The sequence below is a fragment of the Melanostigma gelatinosum genome (genome assembly GCF_949748355.1).
Source record: "Melanostigma gelatinosum genome assembly, chromosome: 12".
Taxonomy (NCBI): domain Eukaryota; kingdom Metazoa; phylum Chordata; class Actinopteri; order Perciformes; family Zoarcidae; genus Melanostigma; species Melanostigma gelatinosum.
Genome location: NC_136645.1, coordinates 6,656,301 through 6,674,783, shown reverse-complemented (window position 1 = coordinate 6,674,783; position 18,483 = coordinate 6,656,301). Strand labels below are relative to the sequence as shown.

The 18,483-nt window shown below is 45.3% G+C and overlaps 2 protein-coding genes across 2 annotated transcripts in view; both read right to left on the bottom strand.

The window, feature by feature from the left end:
• The window catches only part of lrpprc (leucine-rich pentatricopeptide repeat containing), a 44,733-nt gene extending 30,976 nt beyond the window's left edge, over positions 1-13,757 (bottom strand). The window contains exons 1-17 of the mRNA XM_079280804.1: positions 13,571-13,757; positions 12,708-12,910; positions 12,396-12,518; positions 11,882-12,003; positions 11,584-11,642; positions 11,383-11,469; positions 11,148-11,274; positions 10,895-11,039; positions 10,615-10,772; positions 10,402-10,507; positions 10,147-10,254; positions 4,491-4,609; positions 4,282-4,372; positions 3,536-3,605; positions 1,673-1,700; positions 939-996; positions 179-285 (exon numbers count right to left, since the gene is read on the bottom strand). Coding sequence (XP_079136930.1) covers positions 179-285; positions 939-996; positions 1,673-1,700; positions 3,536-3,605; positions 4,282-4,372; positions 4,491-4,609; positions 10,147-10,254; positions 10,402-10,507; positions 10,615-10,772; positions 10,895-11,039; positions 11,148-11,274; positions 11,383-11,469; positions 11,584-11,642; positions 11,882-12,003; positions 12,396-12,518; positions 12,708-12,910; positions 13,571-13,749 — 1,890 coding nt within the window. The 5' untranslated portion in view covers positions 13,750-13,757. The remainder of the gene's footprint in view (positions 1-178; positions 286-938; positions 997-1,672; positions 1,701-3,535; positions 3,606-4,281; positions 4,373-4,490; positions 4,610-10,146; positions 10,255-10,401; positions 10,508-10,614; positions 10,773-10,894; positions 11,040-11,147; positions 11,275-11,382; positions 11,470-11,583; positions 11,643-11,881; positions 12,004-12,395; positions 12,519-12,707; positions 12,911-13,570) is intronic.
• Positions 13,758-14,499: 742 nt separating this feature from the next.
• Positions 14,500-16,571, bottom strand: znhit2 (zinc finger, HIT-type containing 2; the record flags this gene model as incomplete). The annotated part of the gene is made up of 2 exons (XM_079280120.1): positions 16,518-16,571; positions 14,500-16,248 (listed from the first exon to the last, which is right to left on the bottom strand). Exon 2 carries the CDS (start codon positions 16,210-16,212, stop codon positions 14,500-14,502), a length of 1,713 nt encoding a protein of 570 aa, XP_079136246.1. The 5' UTR covers positions 16,213-16,248; positions 16,518-16,571.
• Between the last annotated feature and the right edge of the window lie 1,912 nt (positions 16,572-18,483).

Genomic DNA, 18,483 nt, shown 5'->3' with positions numbered 1-18,483 from the left:
TTTCAGCAAATCCACATTGGACCAGGAAACTCCAAGCAGCCAGTTAAGACGTGACCTTTAGCCAAAAGTGTAAAACATGATGTCATCTGCCACAACAGGTCTGGTTGTCCCAAACAGAAATAGAGCGCGGGGGGTAGGTCATGTGTCTCGTAGTGTGTGTGTGCGCGTGTGTGTGTACCTGAGCCTTTAGTTGATTGAAGTATTTTCGCAGTTTGTCTTCCTGTGTTTGCACCTCCCCCTCCGGCATGCTGTCGATCAAATTGTACATGAAGAAAGCTGCCGCTTCTGGAGGGGACGGAAACACACACAGTGAGCAGTTGTCTTGGGAATAAATTAAATTTGCCACCGTGTCAGTCATTGCATCCATTTATACTATTTTTCTGTAACCTCTGCAGAGTGTGTGTTTGTGTTTCTTTTCTGCTGACAGAGGCTGCTTTTGGGCCGGAGTGTGAGTGAATGTGCGATGGCTGGCACTGACAGCTTCCCCCTACTTCAACTCTCCACACACACGCAGTCTAATGGGATGCGACATGGATAACAGTCTCCATCGCTCCCACCAGCGCTGGGGACTCACATTGACACGGAGCGACATTAGCACACGCACGCACACGCACGCACACGCACGCACACGCACGCGCACACACACACACACGCAGGCTTCATGACGAGAAGTGGGCCGGTCAGCAGTATGTTGCGACCGAGACTGAACATAAACACACACAGATACACACACTGGGCATCTTTCTGTCATCTGAATTATAGTTGGAAGCTGACTGAGACAGAGACTGCAAGTTTGAATTCTGATACGTGATAGATGACACACACACACACCCCCTACCTTCTCTCGCTTTCTCACTTACACAAACACGCATCTTGCATAGAAGGACACCGTCAGATATGAATGTCCTGACCTTCTGGTGGTAGAAATGTTTGCTTACCTGAAGCCTTGGAGTTTCCTTTGGAGAAACGCTCATCTTTGTACAAGAGCTCAGTAATCTGGGAAAATAAAAAATAAGGTAAATAAACACACACACGAGAAAAAAACGAGTAGTGGAGCATGAGTAAGAACACCGCCACCACAGAAAGGGTTGGGGGTTAAATTGTGCGATAGAAAATCTAATGCTAAACATTTCTTTTTTTAATTTATCTTTTTTTATATTAAGTCTTAAACCACAACATTTTGTAGTAAGTTAAATTCATAGGATGTGTATGAACTAATTGTGTTTTTATGTCTGCAAACCATGTTGCCTAAAACTGAACCGTGAAGGTGAATAAAGCATCTTTAAATCAACTGAATAACCATCCCAAACACTTCTATAGTCATACGCTCAGTGGGCCACATGGAGTTTTGGATAAAATGCAGCAGATGGTATTTGTCATATTGTATATTCTTCCTAAATATAACTTGTGTGTAGCAGTTCTGTTGTGAGGAATAAGCCATCATACTGTATAGACCGCTCAAGATTCATCTAATGCCTTAAACACTTAAGAGTTTTGCTTAAACTTTAATGACTGTTTTCATTAAGTGTTCTCTTTTTGTTTTATTTTTCACTTTTTTACATGTAGGCTCTTTTTCTGGACAATTTTTAAGCTACTGCTATTCTTATAATCCTGCTGGTTCAATATGTGGTTCTCCAGACACTCGAACAATGTGGGCACAATCGCGTCTTACCTTCACCATGCTCTCCACATCAGACGACCTGCAGGGGGCAGTAGAGGACAAGACATGAGCAGCCGGTGGACATGCGCCCTCAGCGGGCTAACGAGACTCCAACGTGTCAGGGTAAATGTGCAATTTGCTTATAAGTGAGGGTACGTTTTGCTTTTAGGTCACAAAACATAAAAGGACATCTACATTTCTGGAAGTACATCCACATTCTCCTCTTCCATGTCTTTCTCCACCGTTCTTTCAAGCCAAACAAACTCCGATAAACCATCACTCTAAAGTTCTCAAATCACAATACAGCAAAAGGTCTCTGGACTGAGCTCTCTTTACTATTGATTGCTTGTAGCGGTGTACAGTTGGTGAACTACGGATTTAAATCTATAATGTAGTTGCACTTATTTCAATAGGATGTGAATATTAATTCTAAACAGTGAGAATATAACGGGAGTTTAAAAAAATCTATTGTATACAAACACACTTCATAAATATTTGAAATTAATGAGTTTAGTTAATTAAATTATCCGACAGATTTTTCAGTTTGACTCTCAAGCGACAAGCGTACAAGAGAGGAGAGACGGCAGTACAAAAGCCTGGGAAGCTTACACACACACACACTCTCTTTCTCACACACACACACACACACACACGCACACACGCGCGCTAAATGATGACAACGTGTTACATTTTTGGCGTTGTCAGCTAGTTGGTGGAGAGGAGAGAGAAGAAGAGGTCTTTAATGATTAAATTATCCCCTGACCTTGTCTTTGACAGGGGCAGGTCCCTCATTGCAATGACACGGCGCGCACACACACACACACACACACACTCCCCCCTTCCCCCAAGTGACAAGCCCAATTATGACCCTGTCAGGCAACCTAACAGTTAGAGGAGTGTGTAGGTGTGTGTATGTGTGTGTTAATCCAATGAGAGCAAAGCAAATAGAGGAAAGGGAGCGGATTCAGACGCAATGAAATAGACGAAAAAACTATTTGTGAATACACTGACTTTAAATAAATACATTTATTTTAGGTTTTGAAATAAGCTAAAACTCAATCAGCAATCCTGCATTTCCTGTTACTACCCATGTTTTCCTTGAAAAAAAATATATATTTACTTTATCCTTAATATTAGATAAATCATCAACATCAGTTACAACAAGCGATGTATTGGCTGAATGGAAATTTCAAAGTTAAACTCAAGAGAGGATTTAGGCTTTTTAGTGGAAGAAATAACTTTGGTCCCTGCAGACAACTCAGCGTTTTTCTCTTTGACTCACCTCCAGCATCGCTCAGGGGCCGGAGTGTTTCCGTGTAGTGCTAAACTGTAAATATTCATAAACACCCCGTCAACAAAAGCCCACGGGTCAGGTCCTGGTCCTAAGGCTAACTGTGTGTGTGTGTGTGTGTGTGTGTGTGTGTGTGTGTGTGTGTGTGTGTGTGTGTGTGTGTGTGTGTGAGAGTGAGATCAGTACGGGGTCCGGGCATCAGGGCCAGTGGTGGGCATCTGCTAATTTACATATCTCCCACGGTGCTTTGGGGCGAGAGCTGAGCGATGACTGCCTCCATATGTATGAGGCAGCCGTGTATGTGTGTGTGTGTGTGTGTGTGAGAGAGAGATGGAGTGTTTTTCCCTGCAGCTGCCTGCCAACACACACACACACACACACACAGTCAGACAGACAGACGCTGTAGATGGTGTGATAGGCTGCACATGTCATCATCATAACATATGCCGCGGTGACCTCCATAGTGCTACAGGCCTCCCTGAAACGCCAGTCAGGAGTTATGAGGCAAAATATGGAGAAATATGGAATATCAAATGATGGAGAACACATTAAGATGTAAATAGACGACGGGCTAATTGACTCACTTTCTGAAGCCCAGGATGAGGCTGCCGCGGAAAACACTGAGGTCCATGGAGGGGCAGGAGGGATCAGACACTGGAAACAGAGAGGAGACGGACTGATCAGGGCTGCTATTCTTCATTGTTGATTTTTCTACTAATTGACTTTTGGACTTGGTAAAAGGGGCAGTGGTGGGAGTCTGATTATTAGGGTTAGGGTTAAAAAGGTTTGATTTATGGGACAAAAAGTCAAATAATTGTTCAATTTACTGTGATATCAACCAGAAAAGAAGCTTGATAAACGTATTTCTTGAGGGTGTGCTGTGTTAATGTAAATACTGCATAGCGGGGAGAAATATATGAAAACTGTCCTAATGTGGGGGGCGGGGGGGGAATCCATTCGGGACACGGAGGGTTTGTCTGTGAAAACGATGTGGATGTTTGAGACTAAAACGAGATGAAAGACAGAAAAAAAAAAAACAAGAGTCATCCATTATGTAACAGCCTTCTCTATCCCATCCCTCCTCTGCCAGTCCAGGCGCCTCTCGCTCTTTACATATTCACACAGACTAATCTCTTAAAAGGCCTGATGAGCACAGAGGAGTAAGTGGGCAAATGTGAGAGCGAAGGAGCAAGAGTGTGTGTGTGTGTGGGTCCAATTAGCCCGCAGGCAAAGTAGCGATTTTTATGATGATGGGTGCTCAAGATGCAGTAGAGCTTCTTTGGAATGTGTCAGAGTGTGTGTGTGTGTGTGTGTGTGTATTTAGGCTTACGTATGGTGTAGAGTTCGGCCAGGTTGCTAACAGCCAACGAGCGAACCTCTGAAGACACGAAGCCCTCCGAATCCAAAGAGATGCCTGCATCCTGAACAGATAAAAATCACCTTTAAGTCAGCAAAAACTTCTTAAATGCACATTGGCCACATGTGAACACACACACACACACACACACACACACACACGGAGACATATTTATGGATTACCTTGAGGGCCTGACGAGCTGCTTCCATGCTGGGGAAGACAGGGAGGACGTAGTTGGATAAAGTTTCCACATCAGGACACAGCTCGAGCTCCTGCATGCCCTTCAACACCTCAACTACACCTACGACACACACGCAAAAAGTAATTAATATCAACTTTTTAAAAGTATGAGATCGGACCGCAATTCATATTCCATCCATATTTTTACATTTCTTGTTTATTAAATGCCAGAAAATAGGAAAAGGTTCCCAGAATCCAAGTTGGTGTCTTTAAACTAGTCGTCCTAAACCAAAGAATACTCAATTTAATATGATGTAACACAGAGGAAAGCAGCAAACGTGTGGTTTGGTGTTTGTACTAAATGACTCCAATAATAAATTGAATTGGTGCTTTCATTTTTAGACTTAGACTGAAACTTCTTCATCAGACTAATTGTTTCAGCTTTATTCCATCTCATCTTTATGTCCATGATAATGCAAGTTGAATAAGTTTGTGATGTAATAAACAATATTTGGATCAATAGTCAAAACATAACATGCATGTGCAGCAAACCTTTTTGTTTGACCATTTGAATTCAATCGCTGCACTTTTACAGATGCACAAACACTTTCCTCCACTCACGCTCACGCACAGGCCTGGAGTTGTGTCGGCACTTTTTAAATGTGGGTCTAAGAAATGAGCTGGCACATACTTTCTCTCAACCCTTCACTTGAATCGGCAGGCATTAACCCACAAACACACACCCACACACACACACTCCATCAACAAAATGCTAGTGGCTGCTTCCCTCTCCACCTTGGACTGACGGATACGTGTACATAAACACGCACTCGGCCTGAAGTGGACTCTTGCACCATCACCCTGCTCTCCAGCGGAGCCCCGAGGTCCTGCCCCAGGGAGGGAGGCCAAAACAGCCACATGCATATGGAACAGCCACACATGCGCTCTCCAAATGCCCGCTGGTGTCTGCGTGTTCGCGAGTGTGTGCACATGTGGAGGAGGCACTGCAGCACTTTGCATATGTCTGGGAGCGTGCCCGTGAAGGACATGCATCTAAATGAGGGCACAGGCCAGGCCAGTCCCCCCCCCCCCCCCCCCCCGTGTGTGTGTGCGCGTTCATTGCTATGCGCTTCGAGGTGCATCTATATGCTATAAATGTACCAATACACCTTGTTACCTTGTTCCCATGCGGACTTCAGCAAACTACCTCAAAGTGCACACCTCAGGATGCTGTGTGTATTTACTCTCACTCAGGTTCTAAAACACACACACACACACACACACACACACACATCCCAAGAGGGTGTGTGTGTGTATGTGTTCACCTGGCAGTCGCTCTCTTTAGCTAAATAAAAGATGAGGCCCGGGCTTTTATATGCCATTAAAACCTGGCTGCATTATCCCAGGCAGGGCAACCTGAACCACTCCATCCATCCATCCGAATCACTCATTCATCTTCCCCTCTCACTATCCATCTATCCTGCTTTCAAGAAAAAAAAGAGTCAACAGGAGATATTCCTCTTTCTTCTCAATGGAGGATCCATCCGTTTTGCTCTCCAGCCGTCCATTCTTACCCCCTAATCGCTTTCATCCGGGCTTGTTTTTTTATGAAAGAAGAGTGGGAACTCCTGCTTTCCTCCTGAATAATCCATAATCAACTTCACGGCGAGCCAGACAGACAGAAAACAAGTGAATGGAGAACTGGAGGTAGAAACGCATCCGCCGGCCTTTTCTCACTCGCGCTTTTTCCGGCTTCCTTGCGTTGAGCTTTCATGAACATCAGAACTTTTCTGTTGTCTAACGAGCATGTTTGTGTGCGTTTTTTTTTTCTTTCTGTCAAGTTACTTCTGAGACCACGGGCTCAGTTTTCCCTTTCATTATTTACATTCGTATGGAAAAGTCTCTGCGGGTCGGAGCTAAGCAGTAATAAGTGAGGCTAGTAAGAGGAGACGTCAGATTGGCCTGCGAGTGGTGCTGTTCACATTCTAGGACAGCTTTTATGAAAAACTACTGGATGACTGTGGTAAATATAAAGCCACCGCTTGCAGCCGGTTATCTTAGCTTAGCACAAAGACTAGAAGCAGCTAGCCTGGCCTCAGAAAATCCTGGATTCCTGACAAAGTCACAGTGAAGACAAGAGAAGTCTAGAAAGACAAAGAAAGAACGAGGAGGTACTGCAGTGACTTGAACCTGTCAATGTGTGGAGGACTACACCAAAATAAGATTTAAGAAAAACAGTGAAGAAACTACACAAAATAATATGATATAATAATGAAGTGTCATTTATACTGTTCTTCCTTTAGGTCTTCTACTTTTCACTCCATAGTCCTCATATGCGTGTAACACTTTTTCCCTTCTCCCCTGTCTGTACAATTTAAATAAAGATTCGGCACAGAGTGGAGGCCGTCCAGGGTGGTCAGCATGAAGCCTGACACACCATCCGGGCAAGAAGCATCAAAGTAGTGAGTTAAGCATGGCAGTGGTCACAAGATATCATCATCAGATTCATGTCTTCAGGTTAACTGTCACAGACGAGAAGAGAGGACGGAGGAAAGAGAGGAACAGAGGAGTGGAGCGAACCGGTCGCTGTCATCTCCTCCCGTCCTTGGACATGAGTACCTGTCACTTCTCCTTTTCTCTCTCCTCCAACACCATCCGTCTGGCCGTCTCTCCGCGTCCATGACTCTCTAAAGGTAGACTTTGTTTGCTGCGAGGCACTGACGGGTTGTTGTTTAAAAACAGAACGGAATACGAAGACAATTTCCATTTTGGAGGCAAAAAAACCCTGCAGCATCTTTTCTCTTTCTTCTTTTAATCAAGGTAATGTTTGGCTCTCATCCGACCAATTAACACAGCCGAGGCTAACATACAGTTCATGGAGGGCTGCATTACAGATAGCTGTGGCAGTGCTTCTTCAATGCAGCCACTCTACTCGACAGAGCTGCATGAAAGAAAGGGTTGAAAATGAGGTCACACAAGTCGAGTCAGGTGTGGGTGGAGAGGGAGCGGCCAGGAAGGAGAGCCTTTACGCCTCTCATCACCCAAAAACACACAAGACCACAAACTTCCTCTCCCTCCCTTTCCATGTTCCTCGTGTCAGAAGTGATAAGAGAGCGCTGCGTCGCTAGGACTGACAAGCGGTGACTAGCTGGCGGCAGGTGGGAAGTATGGCCCAGCATATGCTTCTGCTAAACCCGCCAAATCCACACCTCATCAAAATGCCAAGGGATTTTTTTCCCTCCCCAGTTTCTCCCCCCGTTGCTCTCCACCAATTCTACGGATCTGGCCTCTCTGCCCGCTAGTGACACCTGTGGACAAAAAGTGACACGGCGCTTAATATTTCATGGGCCGTGCACAGTGGGGCGCGTAATCCAAAGTGAATTCCCTCAGAGCGCTTGCATTTACATGAAATCAAGTCACTCCTCATCAGTCACATCACCTGCACTGCCCCCCCCCCCTCCCTCACAACTGTGGACACACACACACACACACACACACACACACACACACACACACACACACCTCCTGCAGCCAATGAGTGTGAAAGAGAGCAGGAAGGAAAGAGAGGGGGGGGAAGCGGCTGCATCTTTCATGAGGGTTAAGGCTAACACCGTTGGAAACAAGCCACTGAGTTAGAAAAAGAGAAGTTTTCCCACTTCCCTTCCGTCCGTCCTTCTTTCCTGTCTGTGATAACTAAATGGATGCAGCCCGATGTGTTTGAGAGGCTTTGAGACGTGCGGTTGGGGGATTCAAGTAAGAGTGTGTACGTGTGGTTGTGCATGTTTAAACTCATGTCTAGTCCTCTTCTTCATGCTGCCAAGCAAGGCGCTGAGGCATCTTCAAACTGAGAATGTGTCTGGACCGCACACACAGAAGTCAATCTGCACCGACGGCCACACTGGTCTAACCAGTTCCTCCTCCCTGCCAGCTCAAATGCTGTCAATTAGCTGACGGGGGAAAAGTACATCATTTATTAATCGTTTTAAAAAAACCCAAAGAGAGAGCCGGAGCTCAGCATAAATAAAGCACTTAAAACCCAAGCCCCTGCTGAACGCATTTGACAGGGTACATTCATAAAGGAGCTGCGAATTCTGACAAGTCTTCTAACGCCGGCTATCTGCCACTGAGACGATTTCCTGCACAAAAAAAACAAGGGAAAGAAAATCACCATTTCCTTCAGCAGAGACGGATATTGGAAACAGAAATATTCCACTAAACTGTACACGCTGGCAGATAGACGGGACAAAACTTTAAGACATCAATACCAGTTTTACACCAAGATTTGGACAAGCGCCCAAAAACATGCATGCTCCCCATTATTACTTCTTGTAATATGAGCTATTTTTACAGAAACTAAATAAATGATCTTGTTATATCCCTTCAGCTTGAGTGATTTATGACTCATGCTACCGATCTTCCAATTTAAAAAACGAGAACAGACTTTATACAGTCTTAAAATCTTGTTTTTGTTGAAAAATAAATGGGCAAAGGAAACGAGGGACGGAGGAAGATTTGGGTGAAGAATTGAGCCGAGAAACAAGTTTGGTTTGATAAAGGATTTGAGTACAGCCTCCGGAGCAGAATGACCTCTGACCTCTCAGCCTCAGGCCTGTATGTGCATCCATGTATGTGTGTTTGCATGTGCTTCGGGCTTCTCAGCCCCCCAGTGTCCCCAACGAGGAACCATAGGCGCCTCCCAGCTTGGGGCAAAGGTCGACAGATCATCCACCACTTTCTTCTTTCAGCAGCTTCTGCACGGTTGATTCAGAGTCAGCTACGACTTTAACTAAGACATGCCTCTCCTAACGTCCTCGATCAGGATGAACAGAGATTGGTTGCACTGTGCTTGCAGCTTACTATTGTACTCTAGAGTCTGTTTGTGCAGGAAATGCCATAATACTACCGTCAGAAAGTTCCTATTTCCTAGGAAAACATGTCCTGTGGCCGTGCACCCGGGAGGCTACAACAGGGCAGAATCTGTAGATTAGGAAGTAGAATAAAAACGATGACATTCATGTCTGAGCGCACTCTTTGAAAGTCAGGGAGTCTTTTGGGCTGTTCAGAGTGGCTGACATGGGGAGTTCTAAACTTTGTGATCTATTCCTAGAGCTCTCCGGAGAGACCTGTGTGTGTGTGTGTGTGTGTGTGTGTTGTTTCATCTCTTCCTGCTCTAACTCTCTCATGCAGGGATCAGACCTCTTTGCCCTCGACTGCCCCAGCACAGTGAAATCTGTCCCAGTTGGACCACTCTGTAGGGCATTAATATTTGAGGGAAACACTTCTTTAAAAGCTCTTTCTGGTACAGAGGACTGAGGAAGTCATAATCCCCTGTACACCACAAAAATAACACGCGCGCTCATAAACTAAGAATATCATGCGCACCGAAAAACAAAACTCTCCATTTCAGATGGGATGCGCAAACAGCTGGTGGGACCTTTTTTTTTTTCCTACTTGGGGCTCATTCACTTTCAAAATGTACTGGTCTCTCTGAAGCTACTGCCTTTGCATTGATCTTAAGCACAGCATAGAATAAGCACATTTGATATGACTTAAATAATGTGTGTGTGTGTGTGCGTGCGTGCGTGCGTGCGTGCGTGCGTGCGTGCGTGCGTGCGTGCGTGCGTGCGTGCGTGCGTGCGTGCGTGCGTGCGTGTGTACCAGCTGTGTTGCTGTCTTTCACATGCTGCGTGAGGAGGGGCCAAAAGTAGTGTGGCCTTATGGGTGAGTCCTGCTCCTTCATCATCTTCATCAGCTCTAAAGACATACCTGCAAAAAAATTAAAAATAAACTGCGTTACCATGATACAAATATATGATATTCACAATTCACCAGATGCACATAGATGAGTGTGTGTATAGAAATAGTGGCTGCAGAGGAATATCTCAATGGAAGTTCATGAGGTGTGTGCTGTACCAGTCTTCTTGGCCTCCAGAGCGCAGGACAGAGCGAAGCTGAGTGCCGCAGTGTGCATGTCCGACTCCTGCAGCTCTTTGCAAAAGCTGCCGATCTTCTCCAGTGACTGTGGTGCACACACACACACACACACAAAGACATCGGAAATGAAATTCAAAGAACAAAATGAATAGAGTGTAATAGGTTAGGGGAGCAATGGGAGACATGTCTTACTGTGTCCATGTTGACACAGTGTCTGAGGAAGAAGTTGCCCAGGTTAGCCGGGTCTGAGTTGAAGCTTTCCGACTGCAGTGTGGGGAAAGTCTTGAGGATGTGAAAAGCCGTGTCCTCCTGGCTCTGGGTGATGAGCCTCAGGCACAAGTTCATGGCATCTACAGGAAGAAAAACAAATGCTCATTCTGCTCAGCTTCATAAAACTGCAGAGATGATTGCAAATACAGCAGATTAGTCAAGTTTAGCTGCTACAGTGATGTGGAGGTGTGTGTGTTTGTACCTGGAACGTAGCCCCTCTCGTGCCTCAAGCGCTCCACCATGTCTGGGATGTGCTGCTGGTGTCCGGCTTTGGCCAGAGTGAAGATGACCTGCATGATGTCCCTGTCCATCAGAATGCAGTCTGCACTCTCTGCTGCCTCCATAGTCTGACACAGAGAGAGAGAGAGACAGAGAGGATGGAGAGAACAAGGAAAGTGTGAGTTTGGGAAGCATGGGAGGATGGGGAGGAGATGAAGAGAAGGAAAAACACACACCTTCTTCAAACTGTCCAGGTCTCCCTTCTCAGCGTAGGCGATAAGCAGCGATATATAAGTGTCGGGACCCGGTTCGATTCCTGCTCCCCGCATCACAGACAGGATGTTGTTAGCGCTCTCGATGTCCCTGCACAGTGACAAATGACAGCTGGTTTAGACTCGAATTATTCCAACACCGACACTTATTGTGGGCCATTAAACACAGTGTGCTGGAAGCAGAAGCAGCGACACTCACCCTGCACGAGCATGGCCGGTCACCAGGGAGTTGAAAACGGCCTCTGTGATCGGTAAATCTTTGCTTTTCATGAAACCCAATATGGTGCTAAGAAAAAAAAAAAAAGCAATGTGGCAATATGTTTGACTGAAAGTCAGCTGCTGTTTTGCAACCTTCTGCCTAGTAGCAGATGTCAGAGCATGAACTCTGTTGTTTGCTCACCTCGCTCCCTCAATATCTCCATTTTGGCAGTATGCTGCTATGAGTCTCTGGTAGGTAACCTGTGCACAACAATAACAAGGGAATCAAACAGAGATTATAATCACCTGCTGTATAGGAACAGGTAAAAGGGATTTAAATAATTCATCTGCATAATCAACTACAATACACTGCAAAGCAACTAAAACTCTTCCTAGGGAGGTCTGTTTCTCTTCCATTGGCATTGTTGTGGTTGAGGGGTTCAAGCAAGCAGAAATCGGGTGTTTTCTCTCAGTGTTGCACTCTGCACTGCAGCGCTTACTCTGTTGGGCTGCACGTTAGCCGCTTCCATCTTGGCCAGGAAGTCGGTGGGGGAGAACTTGAACTCATTCTGCAGGTAAACCTTCAGCAAGGCATTGTCGTGGCTAACATCATACTGTGCACCTGGGGAGGACAATGTACAAATATACAACTGTAACATCTACAACATACAGTGAGAAAAAACCCCAACACCCGCTAGCATGATCGAAAAGCTGGTTTTCTTTAAACAATCGACAAAGCGACACCGTTTATCATAGCAAGAAGCTGTAAAAGAAACGGCATTATTCTGTGATTTTCATCTTTCAGACGGTCTTTAAATACGTGATGAGGATGCACTCTAATACAGTTGTCTTTAGTGTAACTCTCCCCAATTCAATCCCAGTCTAATAATACGAGTGAAAGACTCAGCTAACAGTTTAAATACCTGCAATCATGGTTAACATATTTTAAGTTCAGCAGCAATGTAGTACTCTTAATAAGTCGGTAGGGTTGTTGCCTTTGGTGCGGCCTCTTACCCAACTCCTGCAGCTTCTCCCACACATGGTGGGCCAGCTCAGTGCGCTCCTCCAGGGGAACCTCGGGCAGCAGCGACCCGCAGCTCCGCAGCAGTAACAAGGCCTGGTTCCCACTGGGATAACCTGCAGACAGACACCAAAGAACCAACAGGTGAGGATGGACGTAGAAAAAGAAAGAAAAAGGGTCTAACAAGAGGAAACATAGAGCACGCTCCGTTCATTATGCGCTATATTATAGCTTCATGTTGCTCATGTTCAGAAGAGGAATCATGAACTGCCTCCGTCTTGCATCACTGTTGAAGCTGCCTATACCTGTCCTGCAGATGTCGTGGAAGATGCGGAGCAGCAGGGTCTTGGTGATGCGACCGGTTCTCCTCACGGAGCTGTCCAGCTTGGCCAGAGCCCAGTCGAACTGCTGCGCCTGCTTGGAGCGCACCACGACGCTGGCCTCGTCCTTCTGCTCTGTGGCCACGGCATAGTTACGCACACAGCCCGCGGCGTACGGCCACACGCGGCTGAGGAGGACCAGATTGTGAAAACGTTTATCAGCACAGGGTGTGTTGGGTCAGGATGTGTTGGGTGCACAACAATACACGTGTTAAATAAGCAGTAACATGAATACATCTGTGGATGCTCGTCCTGTTTAAAGACTGCTTGTGGTTCTGACCTTGACAGAGAAACAAGCCCCCTGCAGAGTAACCCGTGTCTGTTATCTCTCAGCTTTTACATCAGCTGAGTTTCTCAAGGAATTCATGATAAAATGCCAAATTTGACAATTATCTGCATATAATAAGCTGCAGCATGACAAATGTGCCAATGATGGGTATTTTCTTAGAAGCTATAATTTAGCAAATACAAACTATAGCAACAAGCTAACGTATTACCAGCAGTTACATTAGGATTAAGAAGCAAGTGACTGTCATTGGCTTAATTATGAGACAGAGCTTGACTTGGTTACACAATGTCTGATCATCACCTTGTGTAATGCGGGAGCCATGTTTACCTAACAGCTAGCCATGCAGCTAACTATTAGCTAACTTATTTATTTATGTATACATTTAATACTGCAGCTCATGCAGGCCTAGTGTAGATACGTCATTGTCATTGAGCCTCAATGACATCTCACGCGTGGATTACAGCTAACGACACCGGGCTAACAGACGTGTGCGTGATACCTGGACGCGTGTCCCGACGCGGGGCCGATCTGTCGGCCACAAACTCTGGGCCTTGTGCCGCCGAGAGCTCCGCTGTACAGCCGACCGAGCGGCGGCCCGTTCCTCTTGGTCCCTGTGATCTGAAGCAAGCCCGAAGGCGAAAACTTCAGTAGCCGTGCTGATCTCAAGAGCGCAGCCATGTTTTCTCCTGTCGCACTGTGTGGAAGGGCATCCGCACCACGTGACCGGTCAAAAGAAAGCCACGCGAGAGCACGGATGTCACTGTAATATCGCAGCTGATGGTTCTACAGACTTAATAATGCATTATAATAGTTTCGTTTAATAATGCCATTATAGTAGCTAAAGCTGTCAAACTAACACAGTGGAGTAGAAGTGGCATAATCCGGGATATATTAAAATTGTACTTACCTAATGTACTTATGCACATTATATCATATAGTCATTTTAATATAGCTAACCTTGCAAAAAAGGCCCAAAAAAACAAGTAAGAAGACCGGAAGTTTGTCAAAATACATTCTTATAATTTAATTTTCTGTAAATTACACAGAAACCCAAACAACCAAATAAAAAAGGCAGCTTATTAAATGTACATATTTTTACATCTCAATCTTATGACCACCCCAAAATGTTAATACCTACATATGCAAATACTCCACTGCTTTTTGTCCATTCATGAATTTATTCACAATTCTTGCTTCGTTATGAAATTAAATAAAATTATTTGCATGAAATTATGAAATACAAAAAGATGCCTTCTTATATTTTATTGTAGCAAATGTTTTTGTACCTATTCATCATTTTAAACTTTATTTACATTACTAAACAACAGTATATAAGGATCCGACCAGTTTCACAGTGAGATGAAGTTATTCATATATTTTTTATTACATCATGAGCTTTTACAAACATCAATATGTTCAACAAAGATTTCATTGGCTAACTTCTTCGATCAACCGCCCCTTCCCTCTGCTCTTCCCTTTCTTCAAGCTCTCCTCAACAACAGTCTTTTCTCTCTCCATGCTGCTCCTCACACTCTCTCGTTTACCGTGTTCGTTCCACAACTCGATAGCTAGTCTACGAATCCTGTGCGCGTTGTCCAGCACCCAGGCTTGAAAGAACTCACACTTCTTGCTTGCCAGGAAGTACTTCTGTCTCTTTGCTCCTTCTTCTCCCTTTTTAGAAAGAGCTGTTCTGGCCTTGGAGAGCACCGAGCGGAGCTGACTCAGGGCTGCCAGGCAGTATCCTGAAGCATCCTTTCTGTCTTGGCCGGTCGTGACGTGAGCCACGGCTTCCGCCGCCCTGGCCGGGGCAAGAGGATCCTCCTTGTCCAGGTAACCTCCGCTCAAAATGAGAGCTTCTCCACAGTCTAAGGCCTCTTGGACGGAGTTGAACGTCCTGCTGGAGTTCAGTGCCTCAGACAAAGCAAGGATCGTGTCACAGACCTCAAACATCAGTGAATCGGTGTCGTTGTTAAACAGGCACAGCGTGAAGGTGTAGCCAAAAAGTGCATTGACCAAACCATAGCATACAAGCGGAGATGGATTAGCACATAAGGAAGTCAATTTGGGGATTTTTGCAGATATTTGAGGGACACTGGGAGCTGCTGAACTTCCCTTTCCCTTGCTTGTTTCCTTTATGTTTCCTCCTTTAATCTTCTTCAGCTTTGGAGCTGATTTGCACAGATTCTTGACCTTATTATCAGCTTCCTGTTCAGCCATAGTTGCTGAATTTTCCCTCTCCAGTTTGCTCACTTCCTCCTCCAGTGCTCTCCCTCCATCCTCATGCTCCTCCCACCACGGCTTCCACAGGGGAATCAGTCCCCCGAGGGCTCCACCCTTCATCAGACCCATGAACGTTTCCTTCTCTTTGCTATTAAGAACTTCCCACAGCTCCTCCTCGGAAAGTGTGTCAATGTCCAGCCCCGTGAGCCGATCGGCCAAGTCCAAGTCCCCTTCTGCACCTTCAGCGCCCTCATCCGGGTCTCCGTGCAGCTGCTCCCCTTCTCCAAACTCTGCAAGTTGTCTCAAAATAGCCTCAATCTCTGTTGCGCTCCCTTCCCCTGACTGTTGAAGCTCTGCTAACCTGGACAGGAGCTCCACAACCTGCACTTTCTCCATTGCCTCGCCTTCCCCTTCATCTGCATATTCCGACACAATACCAGCATCCCTTAACAAACTTTCCATCCCCCCATCTGTATTTTCTGCCTTTTGTCTGAGTCCCACAAGGATCTCCTGCATTTTATTCCTCCCTTCGCTTTCTGTTTTCCCCATATCCTTCAGCTCCCGGAGGACAGACTCCTTGTAAAACTCCTCAGAGCACACGGAGTGATCTGGGCTCTGGTAGCAAGCCAAGCCGCAGTACTGCAGGTTACACCGAGGACAGGTGTAACAAGAGGGCTTACATTTACACAGCATGCAGACTGCACTGCTCCTGGCGTCACTGCCGTCCACTGCTGCCTCCTCTCGGGTCTTGGCTGGCGTGAGAAACTCCTCTTGTCCAGAAGCAGCTCCTCTGGACGGGAGCAGAAGCCCATCTCTGGTCACTGTGTCGGGCTCGGTGTCGGTCCACTCCTCCTTTGGACCGATGTCGGTCAGAAGGCTCCTCACGGACGGAGGAAGTCTCCGTCTAATTAAGGGATTCATTGGAGGCTGTGTGGTCTCAAATCCAAAAGAGGTAATCTAAGAATTGAAGAAAGTAAAAGTATCATAGTTAGCAAGTAGTGATGTATGTAATACGTAGTTACGTAACGTTAACTGTCCCAAAGTTGATTTGACAGTGTGAGGTGCTAACGTTAGCTTCAAACACAGTGTGCTATAAGTAGCGTTGCATCTGTAAAACGCTTTAAAATCACTTTAAAAGTCGCCCAAAATGCTCTGCTGACGAGGAGTAGTGTCAATAAAACACGCTTCCATCAGTGTTACTATCTTAAAGAACGAAATCGACTTACTTCACAGCATTTGCAGCAACACCAACGTTTCACGTTTGCCGTCCAAATCCAACTACCACGTCGCCTATTGATGACGTGTGTTGGTGTACAGCCCTTTTTTTTCGTTTTCTTCACAGCTAAAGATAGTCCAGCGAGTCCGATGTGTTTTGCAAATATATTCGTTAGAAATAAAATAAGATGAGATGAAATACAAGTAAATAAAAGTATAGAAAAATTCAATTACAATTTTTTTTTAAACACCATATTTGGTGATAAAACATAGCACAAGCTCCATTAAGTAGCTGTTCTGGAGCTTTCAGTCATGTTACATGATCTTCATCAGTAGAGTTGACGTCTTGCTTCCAATACATTTGGAAAAGACAATTTAGCAAACTATAATTTCCTGATATCCTGATATGATGTTGCCTAATTTTGAAGCAATCTTTTTTTCTACAAAATTTCATTTTCTGTTGAACATAACCATTTGGCTAATAATCTACAGACCACATCGAGGAGGATAGATAGATAGATAGACAGACAGATAGATAGATAGACAGACAGACAGACAGACAGACAGATAGATAGATAGATAGATAGATAGATAGATAGATAGATAGATAGATAGATAGACAGACAGACAGACAGACAGACAGACAGACAGACAGACAGACAGACACTTTATTAATCCCGCAAGGGGACTTTTTTTTGCTACAGCAGCATTTATAGGTACAGGGAAATTTTAAGGAAAAGCAGTAAAAAAAAATACACATAAAAATGCACAATGTACACAATAAATCCAGGTGAAAAGAACACAACCTTTCAAATCCAAAGTCCAATCAGTAACACAAGTGTGTAGCTTTCTTTACTTTGCGATGTAGATTAATTGGTCTTGGGACATTTGTTATATTTTTTACCATGACCATGTAGAGCCGGTCTAAGTCTGCTGCCATTGCTTGTTATTGCATCCACTCAGTTGTTTAGAAACCTGAAACAGTTTAAATGCTCACTCACCAATACACAGAAAGTCTTCTCTGTGCGAACTGTTGACCAACTGACTGACCAAATCTGTCATAACTGTTTAATGAGGTTTAGCAGTGGAGCTGCCCACACACTTGAATGGTTTAGTCCAAATTAAGATGGTTGATTCCAAAGATGAGCTTGTCCGTAGACTAGCCTGGCAGCTAAATGAATGAACAAACTTGTTATGATGAAAAGTTGTGACTTTTTTAAGTTAGAGCTTCTTCGTTGTGCGAAAGCAGCCTGGCAGATTTTAATGACTCATCACAAGCAATGTATGCATGTCACAGTCTGACTAACTGTCCCTCCATCTAACTTCCTGTCAATCTGTACATCATGCATGTCTGTCTCCATGTGCGTCTTCCTGACTGTGCTGTGTGTCTACATCTCCCGTGGGGCTGTTTGCTATGAGGTGATTGTCTCCTGCAGGGGGTCAAGCATGGTAAAGGTCACGCAGGTGGGGAGTTGTCAGATGGCCGTCCACCCCTCACTGGGCCGAGGGGTTCCCGTGCCGCCTGTCAGAGCCTGTGGGGAAAGGGGGAGGAGGAGGAGGGGGGTCTGAGGTCGACGTGTGCCATGCTGTCTTGGCCCCGCCCCTGGCTGCCGTGCCAGCAGTCCTGGGTGGGCTGCTGCCTCCTCGTGTCTCCTTTGTTCTTCGATGGCATGTCCTGTGACATGTTGGTACCCCCCCCAACACCGAATCCACAAGCTTACTGACTGTTAGACTGATGGTATGTAAAGCGGAGTCTCATCCAGCCTTTTGTCCTCTTTGCATGAGTTTTGGCACAGGTTTGACATGCATTTATTCTATAGTATAATCAAAGAGGGAAAGGATGGCTACAATAACCGGTTATATGGTGTGGATCACACAGTAACTACTTGGACACCATGAAGACTCCCAAGTCAATTTTAGCCATGAAAACCTACATTTATAGCCTTATGCATTGTGTGTGTGTGTGTGTGTGTGTGT